Here is a 26,837-nt window from a genome sequence, read left to right on the forward strand (position 1 = left end):
TCCCTTTTAAAATTTTTTGTAAATTTAAAATCTCTCTTCATGCCTTAAAAATACAACGTTTTAGAAAGATAATAATATATTGGAAGATTTATCATGTTCTTATTGTTCTTCTGGTAAAACTGAAGACGAACGACACTTATTATTAGTCTGTAAGACTTTCTCTGCCTGCCGAAAGAAGTATTTAAAATGCACTAATGATGCCCCACAAACGATATTCAATGTACTTAATTCTAATAATGCTGATATTATTAAATCTGTTGCCATTTTCATGAAACATTTGATGTCCATCCGTAAATCACATGTAAAATCATAATTTAATGTCACGTGACCAATAGTTGTAATTGAGTAACTTCAATTGTACTCTGGGCCACTGGGCCTTAACTACTGAATAAAGCCTGTGTGACTGTCTGTGTGTCTATCTGTCATTGTCCAGGTACTCCATCAATGTCGGGTGGTTATTTGCAAGCCCTGAACTTCAAGGTATCTAGTCGTTCCTCCAAATCTCTGTACTTCTATTTGGGGTCAGTCTTTGGCCGGCATTGTACTGAAGCATCTTTGCCTCGTTCAGTCCTTGTTCATCTTCCAGGAACTTGGCCATCTCGAATAGGGTGGGATGTTGTTTTACCACAACCTTCATGAGACAGCCATGCCAATTCAAACCCGGAGGTTGTTGTTTGTGCGGGGGCCGTCAGTATTTTTGGTACAGTCGAAAAGATTCACTTTGACTTCGCTGTGTACAGGTCCGTGGTTGTGGTCTCCAGGTACTTGGGAAATTATGTCGTTCACTGTTAAGACTGATATGCAGTCGTTCTGAATGCATCTCCACGAGATCCATTTTCCCCTTTTCTTCTTGTTCACAATAAACATATAACCATTTACATATATGTATGTTCCACCACGAGAAGTATAAAGAAACCTATTGTGCATTTTCCATAACTGAATTTGTGGAAATGATGATGAAAACTGTCAATTCCAACATTCTTATAGCTTGCACGTTTATGTAAGAAATTGAATAACTCACTACTAATGAACTGAGTGAACTAAACTCACTCACACTAAACCCGCTGGTTCACATGTCAACCCGCTGGTACAAAAGTCATATTTCGTTTCCTGAGTGGAGACATTTTACATTTTGTAGAAAACCAGTGTTTTGATCCTTTAAAACAACACCGTTTTCACAACATCAAACATCAACTAAATTTGACAGAATTTTTTACTTAAGGTGTTCTGGCGCTTACCCCTCGATTGGTTTACTTAAATAAGTAGTAGTGTTGAACATGAAATCAGTGATTAGAGATCAATAGCAGTATAACTGCACCACAAAAGGTTATTCCCCGATTTTCCAATATAACAATTTCTAAACACGACGTCGCCCGCGACGTCGTGGGCGACGTCGTCGCCTTCGACGTCGTGGACGACGTCGATTTTGTATTTTTGTCGTAGATCTCTCTTGTGTATTTCTGCACGACGTCGTGGACGACGTCTTACACGACGTCGTGGGCGACGTCGTCTTTTATGCGACGTCGTGGGCGACGTCGCCCACGACGTAGTTCTTTTTACGCGCCACGCGATGGCAAATTATAGGACACCATATTAAACTTTTATTTCTACCAACTTAGACGTGTTTTTCAACAGTGTTAAAATGTTATTTGAAACAGACATCAATAATTTAAAGTTATCTCCCTTTGAATCAATGTAGCTGGGGAGTTATCTCCCTTTACAATCTATGGAAAGCATCTCACAGGAAAATGATCGTCTGGAAAACCCTGAAAAACCTGAAAGACACATAGGGATATTGCAGGGACGTCACATCATACTCGTGACTCGAAGGGATGTGTTAATTCTGACGACAATCCTGGGGACGTCACCTAATCGAAAGATACACTTTTGGTTAGCATACCTGGAACTCGCCGTCGTTGATGTTGAGGTCAAGGATGGAGAAATCGGTGTCACGGTCGCCGTTGTCGTCAATGATGACGTCTCCTGTAACACCTTAAAGAACATTGCTCATTCACACATGATGGTCGTGAACACTAGAGAACATGTAATCGACAGGTTTAACATGTTGGCAAAACAGAACGGACTATACTACCGTATGTACAATTAAGGATGATCTAGAATAGATCTATAATGCCCTGGACGCACGAGGATGATCTATAATGCCTGCATGATAAAATGTCCCTGTAGGATAACCAAGACTTGATTTATTGGCAGCGTGACCCCTGAAGGTTTCAGGACTTCAGTCCTGACACACAACGAAGTACATGTAATACTCCTGGTCTCACCTTCGTCAAGTGAGTATGTTCAAAATGGCCTCTGTTCATCCAGCAGAAAGTGGGTACCCGGTGGTATAGGTCATGTGATTATTAACCTTCTAGTGCCTCACAGGCAGCTTTGGATTATCAGGGGTAATAATCATCGGATTATATTTCTGCACTTCGAGCAATATATGAAGCCAGGAAAGGCGCGTTATAAATATTCTACATTGCTACATTATAGTGCACAGAACACTCAAGGGTTGTTCATAATGGATGTCCAGTGCATTGAGACAATCAAGGGTTGTCCAAAATGGATAAAATAATTTACTTGGCAAGAGGATGGTCCAGAGGAGATATATAATACCCACCTAGAACAGTTTCGTTCCACATAGAGCGGGCGATGACGTAGCCGTCTCGGACGTCCCTCCCCTTAGCCAGCGTTTCATTCAGTGCCATCCCATACCTCACCACCCCGTCGTGGAAAGCCCCGACAAAGTAGTTCACCTGGGCAATAAAACAAACAGATGATGTTTCAACTATGACTGTGCTGGATTAAGACACGAATGTGTCAGATGGTAACACATTCCTCGACCTACATTGGTCTTCATGCACCCTGTTTAGTAGAGTGAGTGAGTGAGCTTGGTCTTACGCCGCTTGTAGCAACATTCCAGCAACATCACGACGAGGGACACCAGAAATGGGCCTCACACATTCCACCCATGTTCGGAATCGAACCCTGGCCTTCGGCGTGACGAGCGAACGCTTTAACCACTTGTCTACCTACCGCTCCCTCAGTATACACAATAATTTCCTTGGACACACTATTGTGTCGATTTATGATATGTCAAACAACGGTTGTCTCGAAGTAAAATCGAAATAAACTTTGTCCTTGTGTATTTACTTTATAACAACCATTTCTCTGCTGTATCGAACATAACTCGAAATTACATTTCGACACAATAGTGTTTGACTGCACTTTAATTTAAGTATAGCTAAACGGCCGGGCAAATGAATGTATGTGTTTAAAACCGAATTAAAAGAAACTTACAAACGTTTTTTAAATGCACTCTCACTGAAATCAGATCTCAGTACCCGCTTCCGCTAAGCAACATGTAAACGTCAGAACGATTACCCGACCAATCATATCGTTCCTTACAGTACGGGAAAGTGACAGTTAGAATGTTTTTTTAAAACACGCAAACTCGATAAGGTTGACTGGGAGTATTCCGAATGACAATTTCCGAATGTACGACTGATTCTGTCGAACTCCTCGCATATCTCTCACTTAAACAGGATAACATTAGAAAAAGAAGTGACTTTCTGTTGGGAGAACAGCCTTACAAACTCCACCATCTGTCACACATTCCTGACATTTGTCCTGTTCAGATTTCAATATTGGAATGGAGATCTTGTCAAAATATGTTTTAGCATAGTCTAAAATGGAAGTCGCCAGTCGAAACATTCTCGGAAGCTGGTTTGTGACTGGCTAATGTCGGCTCATTTTAGTGATATAGTTTAATTTATATCCGTATGTATATTTCACTCTTACTGTTTTGAAACATTTGTAATTCCAATATTCAATACGTTGCTGTTTTCCTTTCGATAGAAAAAACACGTTCTCTGGCGAGTCTAGAATATACTTCGTTAAAACTCGAGACATAACGAGTTATTCTCGATGGCGATGAACAGGAAAGCTTTATTGGTTTATTATTTTACGAAAGTGAAAAACAGCGTCAGGGTTATGTGGAAAACCACGTTATCTGTAGAGTCTACAACGAGAGTTCATTGAAACGCGAGACATAACGAGTTAAACTCGATGGCGATGAATAGGAAGGCTTTATTGATTTATCATTTTACGAAAGTTAAAAAAACAGTGCCAGGAATATATGGACAAGTGTTATTTATCATCTGTCACAATGCATGCAGTATGCCACAGTAACACTGACAGCGTGTTTACCAAACCACAACTACCCTGAATGGAAATATCAATGTTCTTCAACAATGAAACTCGTTGACGTTGATGCGTTTTACAGCTGGAACCCCGATTAACACAATGCAGATAGTAATGACTCAGAATAAAGGCATGGGGAATCACATTTCTCATTGAACAATTAATTCTTATCTGCACTTGATTTTGACATTATATTTTATTTAGAGGATGTATTCGTTCTTATCGATCCATGTAAATCACCAGGGGTTCTTCAGACAACTGGCAGCTGATCAATCAGCCGTGGTCATATTTCATTTAAGAGTGGAACAAATAACAGGATATTGCTTCACGGGGATAATTTTACAAATGGAAGTAAAAAATACATAATGAGGCTATATATGTTCTAGATGGTAAAAGATATGCAACTGGTTTGAATCAGTTATGAAGAGTACTTTTTATTAGAGTGTACTTTTTATTAACTTTATAACAACCATTTCTCTGCTGTATCGAACATAACTCGATATTACATTTCGTATAGAATAGGTGTACTTTTTAAACTCATGCATATATAATCCTAGGAGTCACATTGTCACATTAAAAAGCAAGCAAAAAGTGTGAAAATTTATTATGCCACGACAATGAGACATGTCCTTTCTGAGTTTCCATATTTTATGAACTGTAGTTCAAGCATAATTTCATTATAAACATTCGGTTCGCGATATTATTTGTCCGCTACACGTTGTGCATACCCTGGATTTCTGGGGAATTGGTTTTGATTAATTCCTTATAGCCGAATTCGTTATATCCGTAGTCGACTGCTCTCTCATATGTCGAACAGGGATACCTGTTATTGTGTTGCGTTGAGGTGTATTTATCAACAACCTAAATAATATGAATAAATATTGTTTTACGCCTCGTCAGCAATATTACAGCTATTTGCTGCGATGACATATGAGGAAGCAAGCACCTTATTGACGGTCTTGCACAAAGATACGATTTTCAGCCTTTAACTTTGCTGAATATACGACCACATATAAACTAAACGTCCATCTGTATAAATAAAAAGAATTCTATCATATTTATATATGTATTCTATATATGTATATGAAATCGTTTCCATAATCGTTATTGTATGATTAAGATGATATCATAAGATTAATATATCCCATTTTGTTGGTGTGCTAGGTTTTGAACCATGAGCATTCATAACGCCCTCAGTTTTTAACCTGCAGCCGATGACGCCATACAGTGCTTTAACGTCACGAAATGGGGTTGCAATGCAATGACGTCACAGCTTACAGAAGGTTATGGTGCCATTCTGAATCGCTTTTACCGTAAAACATACGCAGAATGTCGTAAAATGGATATTAATGTACATTTTGTTAGGTAATTAACGTCGTCTCCATGACAATGTGACCTTTAATTTGTGCAATCAAGCTTTCACCACTTCGTTTTGACGCTATGTAAGTTTGTCGTTAAAATAATTAAAATACAAGACAATTCGTACGCCAAATCTTTCCACCAGACATTTATATGTCCATAAATCGTTTCTGACGTTGTCAGTATGTTCCCGGTTTGGTGTTTATCAGCACTGCAGTCGAAATGCCATACCACTTGTCTCGACCTAGGTTCCTACTGGACTAAAGTACCCTTGCACTTATGGCATTATGTTTTACCTTTTCCTCGCCGTAAGTGAAGTTGAAGTCGTCACTGGCGATTCTAATAACATCACAGGTGAAGTTCTTCCATGCTTCGCTCGTTGGCTCTTTCAAGGAGATCCGGAGAAGGGACTGAAATGCTTCCTCAGCTTCCGGGTCACGTGAGTCGTCTCTCCGCCAATGGTGGTTGCCCCAGTAGTTTCCCGGAAACGGAAATAGCTCGACGTCCATGAATACGAACTCACCATTGGTCGTGTAGCCCAGACTATGCGCAGTGAGCAGAAACTCTCGTAGTGAATCACCAGGCACAATCAACACCACAACTGTTGGCGGAAAGAGAACACAATTTACTCACTTGTATGCATGTAACAATTATAGGTTTCTGATAGATAAATAAACGTTTGCAACAACTAGTAGTTATAAGTTCACAATGGCCGAGTAAAGGAAAGAATTGGAAAGTAAAACAATAAATAATTAGGAGATAATCCTTTTGTGTTTACATTTTGGAAGTGATTATAGTTGGTTGAACGCTGCTAAATGAAACATAGTGAAACTAAATGAAACATTTCGCAGCGTTCAACCAACTATAATCACTTCCAAAATGTAAACACAATAGGATTATCTCCATTCTGCAATGACATATGCACCATGAATAAAACGCGTTTTAAATATGCACTCATTACCCTTCCTAATGAGTGCAAAATATTCCTACGCGCAGTGAACCGGCTCTCAGAAGTGGTTATTGAAATTTGTTTAGTAACAGCCAATCAAAAACGAACATACTTAAATGTCATGGTAGAATGCGTATTATTTCCCGATTTGTAAATGAACAATAATTCTCGGTTCCTGACAACAAATAAAGAACAGAAATACGAAACGTGTGATAGAATATGAATATAGTGCTATCACATGGTATCTGTACCAGTTTCAATTCTCAACGCCCTATGGAGTATGCAAATTTGAAGCCTAAATGAATGGTTTCTATTGATCCTTATGACCGAACCTTTTAATTCTGATATACTTTTATGTCAAATCTAGTTACATATGTATTCCTTTTCAACACATGTTCTATGGTCTTAATACTTACACCAATTAATACTGACTGACTGACTGAGTTTAGTTTTACGCCGCTTTTAGCAATATTCCAGCAATATCACGGCGGGGGACACCAGAAATGGGCTTAACACATTGTGCCCATGTGGGGAATCGAACCCGGGTCTTCAGCGTGACGAGCCAACGCTTTAACCACTAGGCTACCCCACCGCCCCCCACACCAATTAATAGAACTGAGTTCAGGGCATTGGAGATCTTACCGCGTGCATTATCCGCTGCTGTCTTGAGGATCTTCTCAAAGTTAGGATTTTGTTGTCCATAGTATGGTATCATGTAGGGGTAGATGTTCCCCTTCTGTAGTCCATTCTTCAGCGTCTGTCCGAGGATGTCGGAGTGGGCGTCGTTGACGTCGTAGATCACGACGATGTCCGACCAACTGAACTGCTTGAATACACTCCCGAACACCTTCCTCAGGCGACACTGGCAGTAGGCAAAGCGGGTAAGTGTTGGGTAGTCCGTCTTGTTCTTGAACATCCCTCCATCTCCCAACCCTACCGAAAAATGGAAAATTGGAAATAATAACACTACACGAAAAACATGTTACACTTGCAACGCATGTAAAATTTAAAGAGAGTAATTTCAAAACAAAAATTTACTTTGTCCGACTTTGGATATTAAATCAGACTGCATTTGTGCTGTCCAGTGATCAGCTCGTGGTGGTCGTGGGGGGGCAGAAGTCCTTATCAACACATTATAGTATCAGTACCGGTTTATTTATTGATGAGCGTGGCATTAAATAAAAACTAACAGTCAGAACAATTCATAAAATCCAGTGCAGAATTTAAATGAATGGAATTATATGAAAATGAACATTTGGATGGAAATTGGAAAATGAACTAAATTTCAAGGTCACTCTACACACGAACAGCGATCATTTCATATTGTTTTGGAGCTTGCACATATGTTTTCTCTTCCACTGTTATATTCTTCCGATACCGTTTCGAGAACACCTGGTGTCTTTACTGTAGATATACACACATATGCGAGTGTAGAGTGTATTTGGATTCTTGCGACATCTTTGACACCCATGAATGCAGTTCCTGATACTGTACATAGAGATTTGTTTAGTTTTGTTCAGCCTCTTCTACTTCAAACGTCCTGTCTGTTTGTGTATGTCTGTGCATCTTGCATTCTGGCATGCAGCCGGTACGAAAAATCGACAACTGAATGTTTTGTGATTTAACATCCGGATTCGTATTAATCAATATTGTTTGTAATACATTTAGTCAAAATAAACAAAAGCATGGAAGCACGTAGGTCAGTAGACAGGTGCAGTGTCACGAACATGTAGAGTCGATATCACAGGATCTATAGACACGGTTGATTTCTAAATAGCTCCAGGTTCTTCTACATTAAGTGGTAACTGAATCATTTAGTTGAAGGTGTATTGACATGTGTGAAAAAAAACACGTTTGATGAAATGTCCAGTTCCTCCTCTAAATGTAGTTCATCAATATCCAGTTTCCTCCTCACATTTTAACAATGCACTATTTCTGATCTGTCGAGTGGGACAAAGTCTATTTTCTGAACTATGGATATTTCAACGATGCTGTGTTTGAGTTTCCTATCTCAGTGTCGTTCAAAATGCCCTCGTCCTGTTTGTTCTAAGTCACGTTCAATAATGCCCAGCATCCCATTTCAGTCTCATCCCAAATGCCAGGTTCTGCTCTTTGTCTTTGGTCTCGTAGAACCTATTCCGTCTTATTCAACAATATTCCGGTACCCAATGTCAATCTGGATCACTATACCCTTATCCAAAGGTCAGGATCCAACACATCTCCATCCTGACCTTATAGGCTGTGTCTGTGTTGCATGCCCGAGTTTTGTCTTGACAACTAGTTTTGTAAGAAACACTTAATATTATAGCATTCTGATTGCCCTAAACACCGTCAGCATCACACTTAATATAGGTCACTCTCATACAGTGATTACATTTTCAAGTTTAGGTCATAAAACCATTTTATGGGGGAAAACATTCAGTGTATATTACATTTCGATGGAGTAAATATATTATCTTGACCACAAAGACCCGATCTATCTCCATGAAACATCACGCTTCACGTAAAGGGTAAAATAACTTCAAAAAATAACCAAAAATGGGCTTAGTACATTGTATTCATGTGGGGAATCGATCCCGGGTCTTCGGCTTGACGAGCGAACGCTTTAACTACTAGGCTACCCCATCGCATGAGAATTTACTTCAGTTGAAAACGTATGAACGAGTCATTGAAACCATGATGAATCTCACGAAGGCTGTCCTGTTTGTATATTCATTATAGTATTTGGCATTGTAATTCCCTTGTAAATTTTCGAAATGGCTCAGTGTAACACCACACGCTAACACTCTGTACACACGCTAGTCTCACTCGTTGATGTTTCGGCCTATTCAAGGGCAACCATCCACACAAGAGCACACTAACGCTGTATTTACGAGTAAACATATGTTCGAGGTGAAAACCAGTGTCAGCGTAACGGGTTATCGATTTCATGATGATTCTCGCCAAAGGCCACTATAACAATAACTGATTCTCCGTTAAGAGATGATGGGGTGAGATGATGGGATGTCTAATAGTGTTGACAAAGTCAATGACATGTTGGCACCCACAAACTAATATATTTCCGGATTTTATCACCTAACCAAACGTATATCTGTCAACATTTGTTGCACGCTGCTTTATGTGTGTTTTTTCATCCATGGTTAGATCTGTTTGCACGACGCTGAAGGTAGTGACGTTTTAGTATCTAACGTCAAATATTTTTCATAGTTTCACGGTTGACATTTTGTATAAAGGCTGGATTTTTAGTGGGTCAAAATGTCATTTTAAACTTGATTGTGGTAGTAGAAATTGCACGGAAACGTACATAAACTATAAACACTCGTCATAAAGTAAAAGTAAACGACGTTTATAATGAATACTCTTGTAACGTACTATTTTTGGTCCCAACCACTTGCCGTATATTTCATTAAAAATACGTATAACGAACTTCGGTTATAACCAAGCCTCCACCATACACAACATGGAGCTGTGCCTCAGTGACGTCAAGTCCTGGATGACAGCAAATATGCTGAAAATGAATGACAGTAAAACAGAGGCAATACTGTTTGGTCCACCTGCTACGTTGAAAAAGTGTCACTTTCATCATCTTAAGATTGGGGATTCTTCGATCCCTTTCTCCACTGTTGTGAAAAATCTGGGAGTCTACTTGGATAGCAGTCTCTCCATGGAAACTCATATAAATCAGCTGTGCAAAACTATTCACTATCACCTGCGTAATATATCCAGCATTCGCCACCAACTGACCCAAGACACCACCGCTCTGCTTGTTCGCTCCCTCATTCTGTCAAGATTGGACTACTGCAACAGTCTGCTTACACGTGCCTCCAAAACCCAGATAAAGCGCCTACAATCTCTCCAAAATAAAGCTGCCAGTCTGGTTAGCCGTTCTAAGCCGTCTTGTGACGTACAGTTCATTCTGGATTCCTTACACTGGTTACGGATCCATGAAAGAATTGATTTCAAGGTACTCACTCTCGCTTACCAGTGTGTTAACTCCACGTCTCCCTCATACTTGTGTGATCTTCTCACACCATACACTCCTGCTCGTGCCCTCAGATCCAGTAACCAACACCTGCTGGATCCGCCATCATTCAACCTCAAGACACTTGGTGCCCGTTCTTTTGCTTCAGTTGCAACCGCACTATGGAATTCACTTTCACTTAAATTACGTACAGCTCCATCCCTTCAAGTGTTCAAGCGTAACCTCAAAACATACCTTTTCAGTCGATATAAACATTAACTCTCTCCAAGCTCATATTTACTACAATACTGATTCATATGACATTTTGATGTGTTTGTTTTTAAACATTTGTGCGCGCTTTGAGCATGCCCCTTTGTGGTATGGAGTATTGCGCAATATAAGTACCCTTATTATTATTATTATTATTTACTAGGATTAGTGGTCCCTTTGGGTTCGTTATAACTGAACTTTACTGTTTACATCAACAATATACCAGTATGGACCTTGAAAACATTGACGTGTTCTTTCGTAATGTGTGAAATTTCAGTAAAAACTATGACACCGTATATATGATTTCTGTTTGTTTGTTACACAGGAAAGATCTATTACATACAAATCCATGAATTTACTACCTTCCCAATTTATATTTGCACGTCAATACAGATACTGTCAAGTGCCAGAGAAGTTGCCAAGGTCTCTTGACAAGGATCGACGTAAACGATTAGACGTGAAGGCCGTAACAGTTATTAAACAAGTCGCACGAAGACCATTTTGTAACACTTCCTCTCTTTAACCCTTGGCCCATCTGTACCAAGTGACCGTCCTTGTTTTACGATTGTCGTAATTACCATATTTAAACGGGATCGGAACTTGCGTAATTGTACACGTGTTTGCACTAACGTAAGTATGACTTTGCCTGTAATAAACCAGCAACCGTTCCCTAAATCTATTTTAGAGATACGATTGTCGTAAATATCGTAACTCTAATATTATACTATCGATATATGTCCATCATCATTATCTTCAAAGAACGGGTTGTGGAACGGGATATGTTCCTATCAGAACCAGTTAGTTTCTCCTTCCACTACGTCACGTATACTCGTATAATATAATGAAGCACAGTTGTTGACCTCTATAGGTCGAAGACCTGGCTATTATCGTAGCTATTCGTGATTATAATTGTTGCGCAAAATGGTCTGAGATAATGAATCTGTTCTTGTGTCTAATTATATACATATATCAAATACTCATTATTCATATGGGTGGGGTTAAGGAGTGAAGTATCATTATTGACTGGGGTAATAACCTAATGATATCATAAACGGGCGTCTAATATGCCTGGCGTTACACAAACCATCGTACAGACGCTGATATGGTTTACATACACTCTGTTGTCGCCATGTTTTCAAAGGAAATTCGGAGCTTTACGAAGCTTTACGATGAATGTCACTTAGCACATGTTTCAATGGGAGGGGGGCGGTGGGGTAGCCCAGTGGTTAAAGCGTTCGCTCCACACAGCAAAGGCCTGGGTTCGATTCCCACATGGGCACAATTTGTGAAGCCCATTTCTGGTGTCCCCCGCTGTGATATTGAAGGAATATTGCTAAGGAAAAAGGCGTAAAAACTATCCTCAGTCAGTCAGTCAGTTTCAATGGGAGGTCAAGATCCACAGATGGTAGAGGTCCGTCACTGAAGTTCACCCTCACGAGTGAGTCTATGGTTCTGAAAAGACCAAAATGTTTGCGGTCTTAGATTCTTCGACCATCGCATCCGGTTACAATTAGGGGAGACAACTCTACGCCGCACATTTCGGCGCAACGGGAAACGTGGACTCTCGTGCGTGGAAAGGTTCATCATGAATGTACCCTGCATGGTTTGGAAAGCACATTCTCTTCTTATAAAATGCTTTAAAATTCTAAGATCACGTCATATGCGATTGTTTGTTTCGTTTGCCCGTTTGTTTAGAATAGCTGTTAGTGTAATTGATTCGCTTGTTATGTCGCTTGGTTTTGACCAAGAAATTGTGTCCATAGATTATTATCAATTGATCTGTATATATAAAAATAATTGTCAATAGGTTGTTACAGACAAATCGGTATATCAATAGGTTAACACAAGCAAATCAATGTATACATCATCTTATGATATGTAGATCAGTACTGATTCTCCGTCCATTCTCCGTACAGAGCTTTCATTGTTAGGTCAACCAGTGTAAACTGTGAGTACTTCCTATTCACTGGAGTGAGTGAGTGAGTGAGTGAGTGAGTGAGTGAGTGAAGAATCTAGCCACGAACGTCGGTACGAAAAGAGAACGTTTAATTGCCAGACTAAATGATCTTGGAAACGTTTAAGTAATGTTTTATGCTGTGTATATAATAGCGACGTTATATTACGGGCACTTTCAACCTTAACCTCAAGGTCGGCGATTTTCGGTATGCAGGGTTCCGGGCCTGACCTCGTGTTTGCTGTTGAGCAAGACATGTGTTCGAATCCCAGATGCGACCTGATTATGATCATTGGTTTCACAACACCAGACGTGGATTTCGCGAAACATGCAAAAGACGTAGATCGCTCCAGTCTGATCCCTGACAGTGACTTGCTATGTCATAACTAAAATATTGTATGTAATCGAATGACATATATTTAAGTAATTTCCATTTATCAACTACAATCAAACATCTCTGAGTCGACCTTTGATGTGTCGAGCTATGGTTGTTTCGAAGTAAAAGCTTGGCCCCAAAGTATTCCTTCTATACTGTAATTTTACGGTTGTGTTGAACGTCGAATAACTCGAACCATTCACATAGACCCGGCAACTTCGCCACAATGGCGTTTGTACCTCGAATGAGGTAATATTCTTCAGCTGCAACAATAGGAGGGGATATAGGGCTATAGGGGTGATTAGACGTGACCGGAAACTATAGTCTGTTTGCAGTGAAAACGTACCGATGAATGTCACTTTAAACAAAAAGTAAATCAAATAAAGTGAAATTAAGATTGCGAATCCTCATGATTTTACCTTGCCAATTGAACATTTAAATCTCAGATTTTTATTCAACTTAGGATAAAAGTTGTTTAACAGACGATCATAGATTCAAATCGCTATTATTGGTTTGTATTACAAGGGAGTAAACGCAGTAATTGGAACAGTGATACAAATGCACGTTCAGTACGTGATGAGCGTTAACTTAGACCAACCCTACTCGTTCTCGGTGTTTCATTTAATGTGCACACACCCTTGTAATACAAACCAATAATAGCGATTTGAAACTATGATCGTTTGTTAAACAACTTATATCCTAAGTTGAATAAAATTCTGAGATTTAAATGTTCAGTTGGCAAGGTAAAATCATGAGGATTCGCACTTCTAATTTCACTTTATTTGATTTACGTTTTTGTTTAAAGTGAAATTCATCGGTAGGTTTTCCCTGCAAACAGACTATAGGGACATGTGCATGTCAATATTACGTTTATGTGAATGATGTAAACCATTTTTCAATATCGTACAGTTATTTTTATCATGCACATATCAGAAGTATTTTAGACTCAAAACCTTTTATAGCCCCTCGTACATGTTATAAACCCCTCGACGACACGAAACGGAATAACAATTCAGGGGTAAAGTTGCTGAAACTAGTCTCGTCATCTCAGTCAACATCATCATTAGACTCAAGTACGACTTGCCTAGGAGTAAAACAATCTTCCATAAATGGACATTTTAGCCGTAATATTCAGAATGGCTTATGTTAATATTGAGTAGTGAATATTTTTCAATAACTATAAAAATTCTGGTAATTAACAAGTACTTGTAATTTCACATGGGTCTATAAAGTTAATCTACAACCTACATTATTACATCCGATATGTTTTAACAAGAACCAAAAATACCCCAAACAATTAAATAATATTGATCTTATTTATTCGAGAAAATAATGTTCTGAGTGGCTTCTTTCGAATATGTTTAAGCGATAATGATATATGCTAATGTGAGAAAAACGAACATGTTGCATTTTTAATATAACATCAAAAACATTTCTGTTGCTTCGTTGTATTTAATGCCCATTCATTGGAAGTAACAGACTTAAAGAAAACTGTCTCATAAATAAGATGTTCTTCAGTAAATTAGAAAACTGTCTCATAAATTAGATGTTCTTCAGTAAATTAGAATTAGATGCCACTCTCGTAAATGCCATATAAACGTCAATTGTAATTTGACCAGGAACTTAAATTAAAGTATAATTCGTCTAACTGTCTTTTAGTAAGTTAGATACATATGTAATGACTTGTTTAAAGCATCAACAAGACTAAAGAGTACCGATTGTTCAGCGAATGATGCGTGTTCAGCTGTTTTTCAGAGTACTTGGGATAAACAAGATTTCTTATTTCGTTTCACTGAACAATTGCATTATTGTTGATAAGCAGGTATTCGTCCCTTCCAGTAATAATCTAAACCAGGAAAAACACCCATGCTCCGAATGATTATCTTGTATGGAACTACAAATAATGAGGCACTTAGACGCTACAAATATCCAGTAAAAATGTGTGCTAATTTGTCTGTTTGTTGACAATTCTTAACACTGGTCTCAGCAATATATGCAAGTCTTTACATAATCGAGACTGGGCCAGACAATCCAGTGATTGACATCATGAGCATCGATGTAACTGAATGGAATACGATGAAATGCATTATTCAATTAAGCGATTCCACTTCACGATTTCGTTGTTGTCTCAAATGAGGACTGAAGATCAATGAAAACGTGAAAACTTCATATTGAATTATCCAATAAAATTAATAATAAAGGATTGTTGTCTTATTAACAACACGCCCCTGCCACTCTAGAAGATACACATGATGTTTAAGCAGTATATATCCTTTATATCAGCATTATATATCCTTCATATGAGCATTATATCTTTACATGAGCATTATATCTTTACATGAGCATTATATATCCTTTATAGAGCATTATATCCTTGACATGGTGCAGAAATATGGGGGTTTACCTATCGTGCAAACATTGAAAAAATACAAAGTTATTATTTCAAAAGATATCTTCGTGTTAGCAAAACTGTATCTTCAAATATTGTACTCGGTGAAACAGGTAGAAGCCATCTTTGTGTACAGTATTTCACCTGTTGTATAAAGTACTGGTGTAGACTCCTGAATATGGAAAGTTATCGTATTCCAAAGGCATGTTATGAAATGTTAAAAACATACGACGACAATGGTGGTCGCAACTGGGTATCCCATGTACGTTTACTTTTATTTCACTCTGGGTTTTCTTCTTTGTGTGGTTATCGCAAGATTGTGGCGATGTAACAAGTTTTATAAGTGTTTTTAAACAGAGATGTAAAGATATAGATATACAGAATTGGTATGCAAAAATCACTTCTTCATCATTCTTAAATCATTACTCATCATATAAATCTGTACTTGAACCGGAAAATATATATCAGAGTTTTTGCTATGATAAAGATCTCTTACGAGTTTTATTTAAATTCAGATGCATGAGTCATAAACTTAAAATTCAACACAACCGTTTTAATAAGGTAAATGCTGATTCCATTAAATGTGATAAATGTAATTGTAATTTGATACAAGATGAGTATCATTTTATCTTAAACTATATTTACCTGTATAAATTGTAAATTGTTCTCCTGACCATGTGCTATATTTTGCTTATTGAATTGTACTTTTGGTCATGTGGCCATAAATACTGAATAAAGCTCTTCTTCTTCTTCTTCTATCCTTGACATAACATATATATCCTTTAAATAGTATTATCCTTTACAAACTTTATATATCCTTCAAGTGTATTGTATATCCTTTACATAAACATCATTATATCCTTTATGTATTATTATATATCCTTTAAATAAACATTATGCATCCTTTATAGAGGATTATATCCTTTATATGAGAATTATATATCCTCACATGAGCATCATATATCCTTTATACGAGCATTATACATCCTTTATATCAGCATTATATATCCTCTCATCACAACTTCGTGTATTGCATCACGCATCGAAACGCACAATTGTGCTTCCACTCGCGACACAATAACACCTGGAGATGCAATTATTCGGTAATGTCAATGTATTTGTATCCGGACGAGTTCTGTAGGAAATGTACTGTCCTACTTGAAGAAGATTCAGTAAGTGAGTTTTCGTTTTACGCCACTTGTAGCAATATTCCAGCAATATCATGGCGTGGGACACCAGAAATGGGCTTTAGACAGTGTACCCATGTTGGGAATCGATCCCGGGTCTTCTACGTGACGAGCGAACGCTTTAACCACTAGGCTACCCCACCGCCCCGAAGACGTTCTATTGTGTACGTATTATCATTTTACACGTATTATTACAATGAGAACGCTGCTTGTTCGCACGATCGCGTAAGAATCTTGCTATTACGGCATCAGATGTTGACGTTGTCAGTAAAACATGTAGCCAAACACCGCTGTGTCGAAGATGAAGGAACGTGACTGAATACCTCGAGTTATCCGATGTTCGACACAACCGATAATGCTGACTAAAAATGGAATACGCAGGACCAAGCTTTAACGAGCGAACGCTTTAACCACTAGGCTACACCACTGCCCTTCGAGTTAACAGAATTCGAGATAACGAGGTTAGACTGCAGGCGGCCCTCACTCACTTACCCGGGATGTCAAAAAAGGGGAATTGGAGTAAATGCGCAATCCTAGATCTTTAGATTGAAGATATTATACATATATCCTTCCAGATAGCTTATCGAAATATTCTTTTGTTAATGTTCTGTGAAGCCGATGCACCATGTGTTACTAGCTGTATCGTAATTGATTGGTGATTATATTTCTCTGAATAGCTTGGACTGAATGAAATCCATCAGAATCATGTTAATAATATCAGGGTCTCATAGCAATACGTCTGGTCACGACATCTGTTGATTAATCTTTAACACCGGGCCAATAGACTCGGTCGACAAGACTCTGTACTTCTCTCTAATTCACATGGACACCTGAATTGTTTTGTTGCCAGAACATGTCCATGTTAATCATCAAGCTTTCCATAATGTCTTTATTAATAATAAATAACAATGTGTCCATTTATATAGCGCCATACTCCACACTAGGTATGCTCATAGCGCTAGTAATGAATAGCACAGCACATTATTACCCCGGATAACCCAAGCTGCCTGTGAGGCGTTAGAAGGTAAATAGTGACTTGTCATATCCCACCGGGTACCCATTTTCTGCTGGGTGAACAGAGGCAATTTTGAACAAGCTCACTTGTCCAAGGTGAGACCACATGTGCTTCGTTGTGGGGCGGGACAGAAGTCCTAGAAACTCTCAAGTGTCAAGCTACCAAACACCCATCCAAGGACTCTCCGCGCTCGACGTTGCTTAACTTTACCTGATTTGTGACCTGAGCTCAATGACCACACGCCACTACATTATTTACCATTGTGTCTAACGTGAAGGCCCTAAGTAGATATTTCGAGTTATGCAAGGTTAGATGATATCCAAAAATGAAGAGAAGGCAAACAAGGGATGAAGTTCGACACAAGTTTTATTTGGCTAATGTAAGCGAGATAGTTGCGCTTTCGATATACTCGTATCACTGTGGTTGTCAATTTAATGCAATTGGAAATCTCTGATGATTCAGTTCAAAGATCGTTAAAGCACGGTATGATGCTACCATGATCAAGTATCACAACTGGGTTCGAAATGTAAAAGGGATTGTAATATCTAAGGGAGATAACCGCTCGAGATAACCATCTTTTAACTGGCTCTGATGGGCAGCCAGTGAAGCACTCTAAGGATGGGTGATATATATGCGCAAACTTTCTAGTTTTGGTAATGATCCTAGCCACTGTGTTTTGGACCATTTGTAGTCGGGATAGATGTCTGTCACTAATGCCCTGCACCAAACTGTTACAATAATCCAGTTTTGATGTTATTAGACCATTGACCAGGGTCTTTGTTGCCTCAGTTGTTACAAGATGCCGTCTTATACATCTTATACTTTGATAAGCCGTTCATTTTGCATTGTTATATGTTTAAAGCTCTACTGTCATTACGTCACAATCGCGTCACATTTACTTGCGTGACGTGGAGTATATTTTTATGGCTTCAAAGTAAAAATGCCTTTTCGCCACATTTAGTAAATATTTGAAGTAATTAACTGTAGTTTACTGACTTGAGCGTCGCTAGAAACTGACTTAAAACTGACGTGAACATTTCAGACAGCAGACTTGAAAGTTATATAAATTGTTATTGACTTGAAATTACATAAATGGTATATATAATTGACTTGAACGTGACTTAAAAAATGATTTGATTTGACTTGCGCGTGAATTCTACCAACACAATATTGTTTCCTTCCAGAACAATAACAACTAGTTACCCTGAGACGCAGTCTTGTTTAGATTCTGGATTACCAAGGACTAAACAGCTAGAAATAAATAACAATCAGGAGGAAATTGTTTTTCAATTATTAATGAAATGCTCCAATTTGAGTTTGTTTCCATGGCGACGCACTAACTGTTTCCGCGTCCAACATTCACCACAATGTGTCAGAATGAAAAACCACGCTTCGGATTTTGTAATGTTGGTGTTTAAGGGAGGATGTCTTAGATTGAAGAGGCGCCCATATGAATGACTGATAGAAATTAAAGCTTGTTTACTTATATTTAGGGTTGACAGTAAGACAAACTTTAGTTGTTAGAGGTTACAATCATGATTAACGATTATGACATAAGTACTGGGAACAAAATTTAAACCACAGAAAATGATGAAAAAAGTAAGCAAACGGTGATAATTATTCCAACAATTGACGATTTCCATGCTCGACCACAGATCGTTACAATCGAACCCAAACCCATCACACGATTCGCACGTCCATATCGTGTGGGCACGTGCAAACAGGGGCAGAAGCGCGTGCTTTCAGGCCTCGTTGACAGTAAAATCCACTTGTAAGAATGCGACGTTTTTTGAGTATTGAAAATCGAAGTCGAGCTATTGGCATGCTCCAGGCGGGTAGTAGCCAACGTCAGGTTGCTGCACATTTTAACGTCGCTCAGAGCGTAATTGGGAGACTCTGGCAGCGGCATTAGTCGACCGGAACTGTTGCTTATGCCCAAAGAGCTGGGCGTCCTAAGGTTATCACACTGAGACAGGACCATTACCTCGTCAACCTTGCTCTACGCAACCGATTTCTGACGTCACGCCAGTTGAGAGATGAACTCTTTAACGCCACCGACGTCCGCTTTAGTCAGACAACAGTAAGAAGCAGGTTACGTTCAGCTGGTCTCCGTTCCTGACGTCCAGCTGTTCGTCCACCATTGACAGCACGTCACCGCCAAGCATGTTTACTATGGTGCACACGTCATCAGCGCTGGAATCAACGTCAGTGGTCCTCAGTCTTTTTTTTACTGATGAAAGCCGGTTTAATGTTTCATTTCGTGAGAATCTACAGACGATGTCGGGAACGTTTTGCAGATGCTACTGTTGTGGCCCATAATCGATTCGGTGGTGGTTCCATAATGGTGTGGGGTGGAATTACAGCTACAGCAGGGACACGATTACACGTTATTGTGGGAAATCTCACTGCACTGCGTACAGAGATGGGATAGTGGCTCCAATTCCGACACCATTCATGACGACCATGCATCACTACATCTAATCTCTGTCCATCTGCTAGGCGTTGAAAGAGAGTGAGTGAGTTTAGTTGGGCTTCACACATTGTACCCATGTGGGGAATCGAACCCAGGTCATCGGCGTGACGAGCGAACGCTTTAACCACTAGGATACCCCACCGCCCCGTTGAAAGAGAGAGTGTTGAATGCATGAGTTAATGAATGAGCATGGTTTGACGCAGTTTTTAGCAATATTCCAGCAATATCATGGCGAGGGAATGGGCTCCACACTATCTATCGAGTAGAAACCAGGTCTTCGGCGTGAACGCCAAAGTGAATGCATATTATGTTTTTACGCAACAAACAGCAATTCTGACAACTGCCTGATAAAAGAGAACGCGCACTTGAACATTTGATTTAACCAAAACATAAAAAATATCACTAAAGTGTCGCCAAAACATCCGGTGCTAACCACAACCATGATATCTGTATCCACCGAAGAAAGATGCGTAACCTCAACCAATTATGATATATGTATATTTGTGTATATGCAACAACCATGATATATCTTCAAATTAAATATATCGAAGAAAGATGTCGTGGTCTCCGTCATCATCAATTATGAAACCTATGTATATTTGTCTTTGTTTTTGAGATGCTCCACAACCTGTCTAAGTAACCAAGAGGTTGATCGCATGAATAACTATCCTTGCACGAGTAGTGTCATCAACCCCCGATATGTAAGGACAATGGAATTTTTACCTGTTACTATGGGGATGTTCCAGAAGCCAGCCAATCGCGCAACGCCGTCCAAAGCATATGCACAAGCCGGACCAACCAGAGCAATGATATTTTCTCTGTAGAACAGATCAGCAGCCACTCCTATAAATAGAAAAAACAAATTAAATTAGAACGACTTTTGATTGTTTTTTTATGATTCCTTTTTGTATTTGTTTTTTTTTGGGGGGGATTGATTTTTTTTTCGCTTCGATTTCCAATTTTCACTTTTGACGAGCAGAAATTCTGTATTCTATGCCAATATATAGAGTTCAGCAAGGGAAGAAGTACAACGATGTTTCCGTAGGGATGGCCACCTCTTTTCATTACACTCTCTCAAGATTTGTTTAAGATATTGATTCTGGGATTATGCCTATAGTCTGTGTTGTTTGCTTGTTGTGTAACGCCGCACTCAGCAATATTTCATCTAAATGGCGGCGGTCTGTAAATAATCGAGTCTGGACCAAACAATCCAGTTATTAACAGCATGAGCATCGCTCTACATAATTGGGATACGGGGACATGTGTCAACCAAGTCAGCGAGCCTGACCACCAAATGCCGTTAGACGCCTCTTACGACAAGCATGGGTTTCTGTAGACCAGACCGCCTCCGTGGTGTAGTGGTTAGAACGTCCCCACGGAGAGCGGAAGGTCGCAGGTTCGATCACCGACCGCGTCATACCAAAAGACGTTAAAATATTGTATTTGTTGGTCCCTGCCTGGCGCTCGGCATTAATGGGTACAACAAGGACTGGTCGGCTCGGAGTCAGTAATCTGTGTCTGAATGGGGTATTCATGCTTCACTGCGGCGTGGTATCTCAGTGAGCTAGCACTATAAAACCAGCTTACGTCTGGGCTAGTACCAGCAGCCGCACATACACATACACACGCATGCACGTCGTCATATGAGCGAAATATTCTCAATCACGACGTTAAACCCAATTTCACCTCACCTCTGTAGACCAATTCTAACTTTTCACGCGTCTCTTTCCTAAATGGGACAAGCAGATAGGTATATAGAATGAGTATAACCCAGACAGCATTACAATAGATCTTTTACATGGCAGTATGTCGTTAAAAGCTATAAACGTGGACTTCGTTTGCTTTCGTCGACCCATTTAGCAGCGAGAATGAACAAAGAGGCTGAATAAGTCACCCGCTATTTCTAGTCATGGTATCGTGCATTTATCTCATTACAGTTTCATTGACAGATAATGGGACGCGTTATTACTTACATCGATATCGTGAAGAAACGTTACATGGAATGAGGACAAAGAGGAATTGCTATGTAATGGTGTTGGGAAAATGCAAATGCTATCTCAGCAGAATGTACACAATATAGCTCAGATTCACACTTTTGTAACAGTATACCAACGATCCAAGAGGCTGTTCTAGGATTGATTGGCTGTATGTTGTTGAACGCCGCACTCAACAATATTCCAGCTATATGGCGGCAGTCTGTAAATAATCGGGTGTGGACCAGACAACCTAGTGATCAACAGCATGAGCATCGACATGTGTAAAACAAGTCTGCGAGTCTGACAATCCGATCCGGTTAGTCGTTTCTTACCACAAGCATGGGTTGCTAAAGACAAATTCTAACACGGGTAAAATATTGACCGTGGTGTTATGTATCTGCACCAGAGATCCTTATCCAACGCTGGAAGAACGCATACAATATTTTGTTAACGGTATGCTTTATGTTTACACATATGACTCCATGTCCTCTCCAAGCTGTGATGACAACACTACCTGTTTAGTGAAAATGTGACAATCGTATGGAATACTGTCAGGGACATTCTCGCGATCTCGTCCTTTGGAATCAAGCTAAAAATGCCAAAAGAGCGAGAATGCGAGATCGCGAGAACGCGAGATTTGGCCAAAATCTCGCGTTCTCGCGATCTCGCATTCTCGTGTTTTTGGTACATAGCACTTTTTTGTCAAAAGTCGATATCGCGAGAATGCGACATTTGTACATGCTGTCAAATCTCGCGTTCTCGCGATCTCGCATTCTCGCACTTTTGGCATTTTTAGCTTGTTTCAAAAGGCCGAGATCGCGGGAATGCGAGATTGCGAGAATGTCCCTTACAGTATTCCATAGAATCGATATTTTTTCAGACAGTACTTTGTTGTTTTCAGCCTCTTGCGCTGAGGTCGAGTATTATTATGACAAAAGTAAACGACGTGTAATAGATTTTCTGCTGGTTGTAGGATATCTAATGAGGTGTCTCCAGTTACGTGTATTTACTTTGAATTTTCAATAATTTCCATATTTGTTTATTGATAGTACAGAAAAGCGTGCAATCAGATGTTAACATGTGCGTAGGTGATTTTACTCTAAAGGTCAGATCAATAACAATTACCATGATATGTTTTCTATCCTGTGTCCTTTTATTGCGGTGTAAGTGGTCAGTAAATATACTGTATTTTGAAATTGATGTACGTTCTCGTATTGACGTGTCTATATTTCTTATGATTAGTTACCAGACTTGTGTGACAATAGGACGAGCGAGTAACGCTGCGGATAACATTATTTCATTAGCTTTGTCAGTTTGATCAGGGGCGGTGGGGTAGCCTAGTGGTTAAAGCGTTCGCTCGTCACGCCAAAGACTCGGGTTCGAATCCCCACATGGGTACAACGTGTGAAGCCCATTTCTGGTGTCCCTGCCGTGATATTGCTGGGATATTGCTAAAATGGGAGTAAAACTAAACTCCCTCTTTTTGATCAGAAGCTCACGTTTGGACTACGTTTGAATCAGTAATACATGAGAGAGTTGGTCGCAGTGCACATTCAACTGAAATGTGAAGTACTTTCATAATGACTAGATGAGAGAGGTGGTCACAGACTCTACATCACCTGTAGTGTGAAGTACTTTCATAATTACCAGATAAGAGAGGTGGTCACAGACTCTACATCACCTGTAGTGTGAAGTACTTTCATAATTACCAGATGAGAGAGGTGGTAACAGACTCTACATTCAACTGAAATGTGAAGTACTTTCATAATACCAGATGAGACAGGTGGTCAAGTGTGAAGTACTTTCATAATTACCAGATAAGAGAGGTGGTCACAGACTCTACATTCAACTGAAATGTGAAGTACTTTCATAATACCAGATGAGAGAGGTGGTCACAGACTCTACATCACCTGTAGTGTGAAGTACTTTCATAATTACCAGATAAGAGAGGTGGTCACAGACTCTACATTCAACTGAAATGTGAAGTACTTTCATAATACCAGATGAGAGAGGTGGTCACAGACTCTACATCACCTGTAGTGTGAAGTACTTTCATAATTACCAGATAAGAGAGGTGATCACAGACTCTACATTCAACTGAAATGTGAAGTACTTTCATAATACCAGATGAGAGAGGTAGTAACAGACTCTACATCGCCTGTAGTGTGAAGTACTTTCATAATTACCAGATAAGAGAGGTGGTCACAGACTCTACATCGCCTGTAGTGTGAAGTACTTTCATAATTACCAGATGAGAGAGGTGGTCACAGACTCTACATCACCTGTAGTGTGAAGTACTTTCATAATTACCAGATGAGAGAGGTGATCACAGACTCTACATCACCTGCAGTGCGAACTACTTTCGTAAGAACAAGACGAGAGAGGATGTCACAGATACTCTATCGCCTGCATCAAGAACTACTTTCATCACAACGAGATTGCATAGTACTGATTGCCTTTATCGGATTGCAGATGCCAATCAGGTAAAGCAAAAATTAGCCACGCACACCGGAAGTCTGTCAGGATATTGAAAATCATACTGGCTAATTTCCACGCGAAATTACAAAACGTTAATGCATTAGCCTACGGCAATAACACCTTGTACACAGAACAGAACAGTTCAATTTATGCCTGGCTGTGGAACTTAGTGAATGTTCACGTCAAGCTCAGCACCGGAAACCGACATTTTATGATTTGTTCTTGAAGGCCACGTTCTCAGCTATTTCTGTTTCATTCAGCACTGGCCATTTACTGAAAGGTAGTGGACAACTGCCATTGATTTCTGTCTCCGTTATTGCAAACGGAGTGGTCAGTTTTTGGCTGGAGACAGATCAAGTCAATACGATGCCTAGGTGAGGTGAGGTGAAATTGGGTTTAACGTCGTGATTGAGAATATTTCGCTCATATGACGACGTGCATGCGTATGTGTATGGCCGCTTGCTTGTACTAGCCCAGACGATAGCTGGTTTTATAGGGCTAGCCCACTGAGATACCATGCCGCAGTGAAGGATGAATACCCCACTCAGACACAGTATACTGACTCCGAGTCGACCAGTCCGTGTTGTACCCATTAATGTCGAGCGCCAGGCAGGGACCAACAAGTACCATATTTTAACGTCTTTTGGTATGACGCGGTCGGGGATCGAACCCGCGACCTTCCGCTCTCCGGGCGGACGCTCTAACCACTACACCACGGAGGCGGTCCATACGATGCCTAGGACTTCAATGTACATGTATGTAGGGGGCGGTGCTTTCTCCAACGTTAAAGGGTCGTTGGGGTAGCTTACCCCGTGATATTGCTGGAATATTGCTAAAGTAGGCGTAAAACTAAACTCACTCACTCACTCCACATACATATTTGTCTTCCGCTTCATCATGCTGAATTACTTCAGCTGATAAAGTAGGATCTATGAAGACAACGTTGATTTCAGCTTCTGTATTCTTACAAGGTAGCCATACTGAAATCAACGTCATCAACGTTTTGATACATTTCGTTATTACTACAGCTTCTAAAATATCACCGGAATATAAATTAGGAGCAGTTTTGTATTAATTTCTAAAATGTATAATCTCTAATGACAATCGTTTACCGATTTCTTCATTATGTTTACGAATCACACTCGTACAAACTACAAATGATAAAGATGACGTTAGTGTGGGAATATAGTTTCACGCCACATCAGTGAAAGTCCAGCAATGCCACACCATAATCGGCTTTACAGATTGTTGGAAATCGAACCCGGGCCTCAGACGAGACGAGAGAACGCTTTGACCTCTGGACGATCCAGGCGTCCATTATTCGTGAGAAGATGCAAAATTTACATTTAGTACATTACCATTCGTTCGTTCATTTGTTTGTCTGTATGTTTGTTTGTTTGTTTGCTTGTTAGTATGATCATATATAGAGATTAACCAAAGAGAACATATTAGCGGCATTAATCACATCGAAGCTGACTCAACAGAAATTCTGTTCACATCTAACTCACTCACCCAAAACGTTCTGGTGAGACTCAGCACGTGGCTGTATGTAATCATGGTTCCTTGTTCCAGGACACACATAATACCATTTTCTTCATACGACAGACATGTGATAATAATGACTTCACACAGGAAAATAGCTATTGTGGGTAGGCGGTCAGCAAGTGATTTTGATGTCTGGTTAATGTATAGATAAGTGGAAAGTCTTGTTTATTTGAACATCCTGGATGTCGAACCAACTTGACCCTTCATATTTGAGTCTGTATGACCCTGACGGATGTCATCTGTAACCAGGGGGATTATCCCACTGAGAAACCTGCCCATTATCTGATAAAGTAATGTCTGTGTCATGTTGTCTCTCTGTGTGACACACGGTTATATTTCGTAACGTTATGACAATTTGATGTTATAGTGTTCAAACGTTACTCTCTACTGTTTTCACACAAATCTCTAAGGTATTCTCAGTTAAATATTTTGGGCATTCACGAATACTTCTCTTCGGTGTTCACATATAACTCGCTAGGGTGTTCAGACAGCTATCTACGATACATACTCTCCACGCTATACAGACATAAATCTCCACCCTATGCAGACAGAAGTCGCTATGGTATTCAGACATAGCTATCTACGGTATTCAGACATAACTCTCTATGGTATTCAGACACAACCCTGCTAGGTATTCACACATAATTATCCATGGTATTCAGACATAACTCTCCATGGTATTCGGACATAACTCTC

At 39.6% G+C, this 26,837-nt stretch overlaps 1 protein-coding gene across 1 annotated transcript in view; it reads right to left on the reverse strand.

The window, feature by feature from the left end:
- Positions 1 to 26,837, reverse strand: part of LOC124275696 (atrial natriuretic peptide receptor 1-like) — a 70,341-nt gene that overhangs the window by 37,508 nt on the left and 5,996 nt on the right. The window contains exons 2-6 of the mRNA XM_046711322.1: positions 20,866 to 20,985; positions 7,160 to 7,450; positions 5,865 to 6,169; positions 2,627 to 2,762; positions 1,901 to 1,992 (exon numbers count right to left, since the gene is read on the reverse strand). Coding sequence (XP_046567278.1) covers positions 1,901 to 1,992; positions 2,627 to 2,762; positions 5,865 to 6,169; positions 7,160 to 7,450; positions 20,866 to 20,985 — 944 coding nt within the window. The remainder of the gene's footprint in view (positions 1 to 1,900; positions 1,993 to 2,626; positions 2,763 to 5,864; positions 6,170 to 7,159; positions 7,451 to 20,865; positions 20,986 to 26,837) is intronic.

Source organism: Haliotis rubra, unplaced genomic scaffold (assembly GCF_003918875.1).
Source record: "Haliotis rubra isolate DU_JTF1 unplaced genomic scaffold, ASM391887v1 Scf201, whole genome shotgun sequence".
NCBI classification, from domain to species: Eukaryota; Metazoa; Mollusca; class Gastropoda; order Lepetellida; family Haliotidae; genus Haliotis; species Haliotis rubra.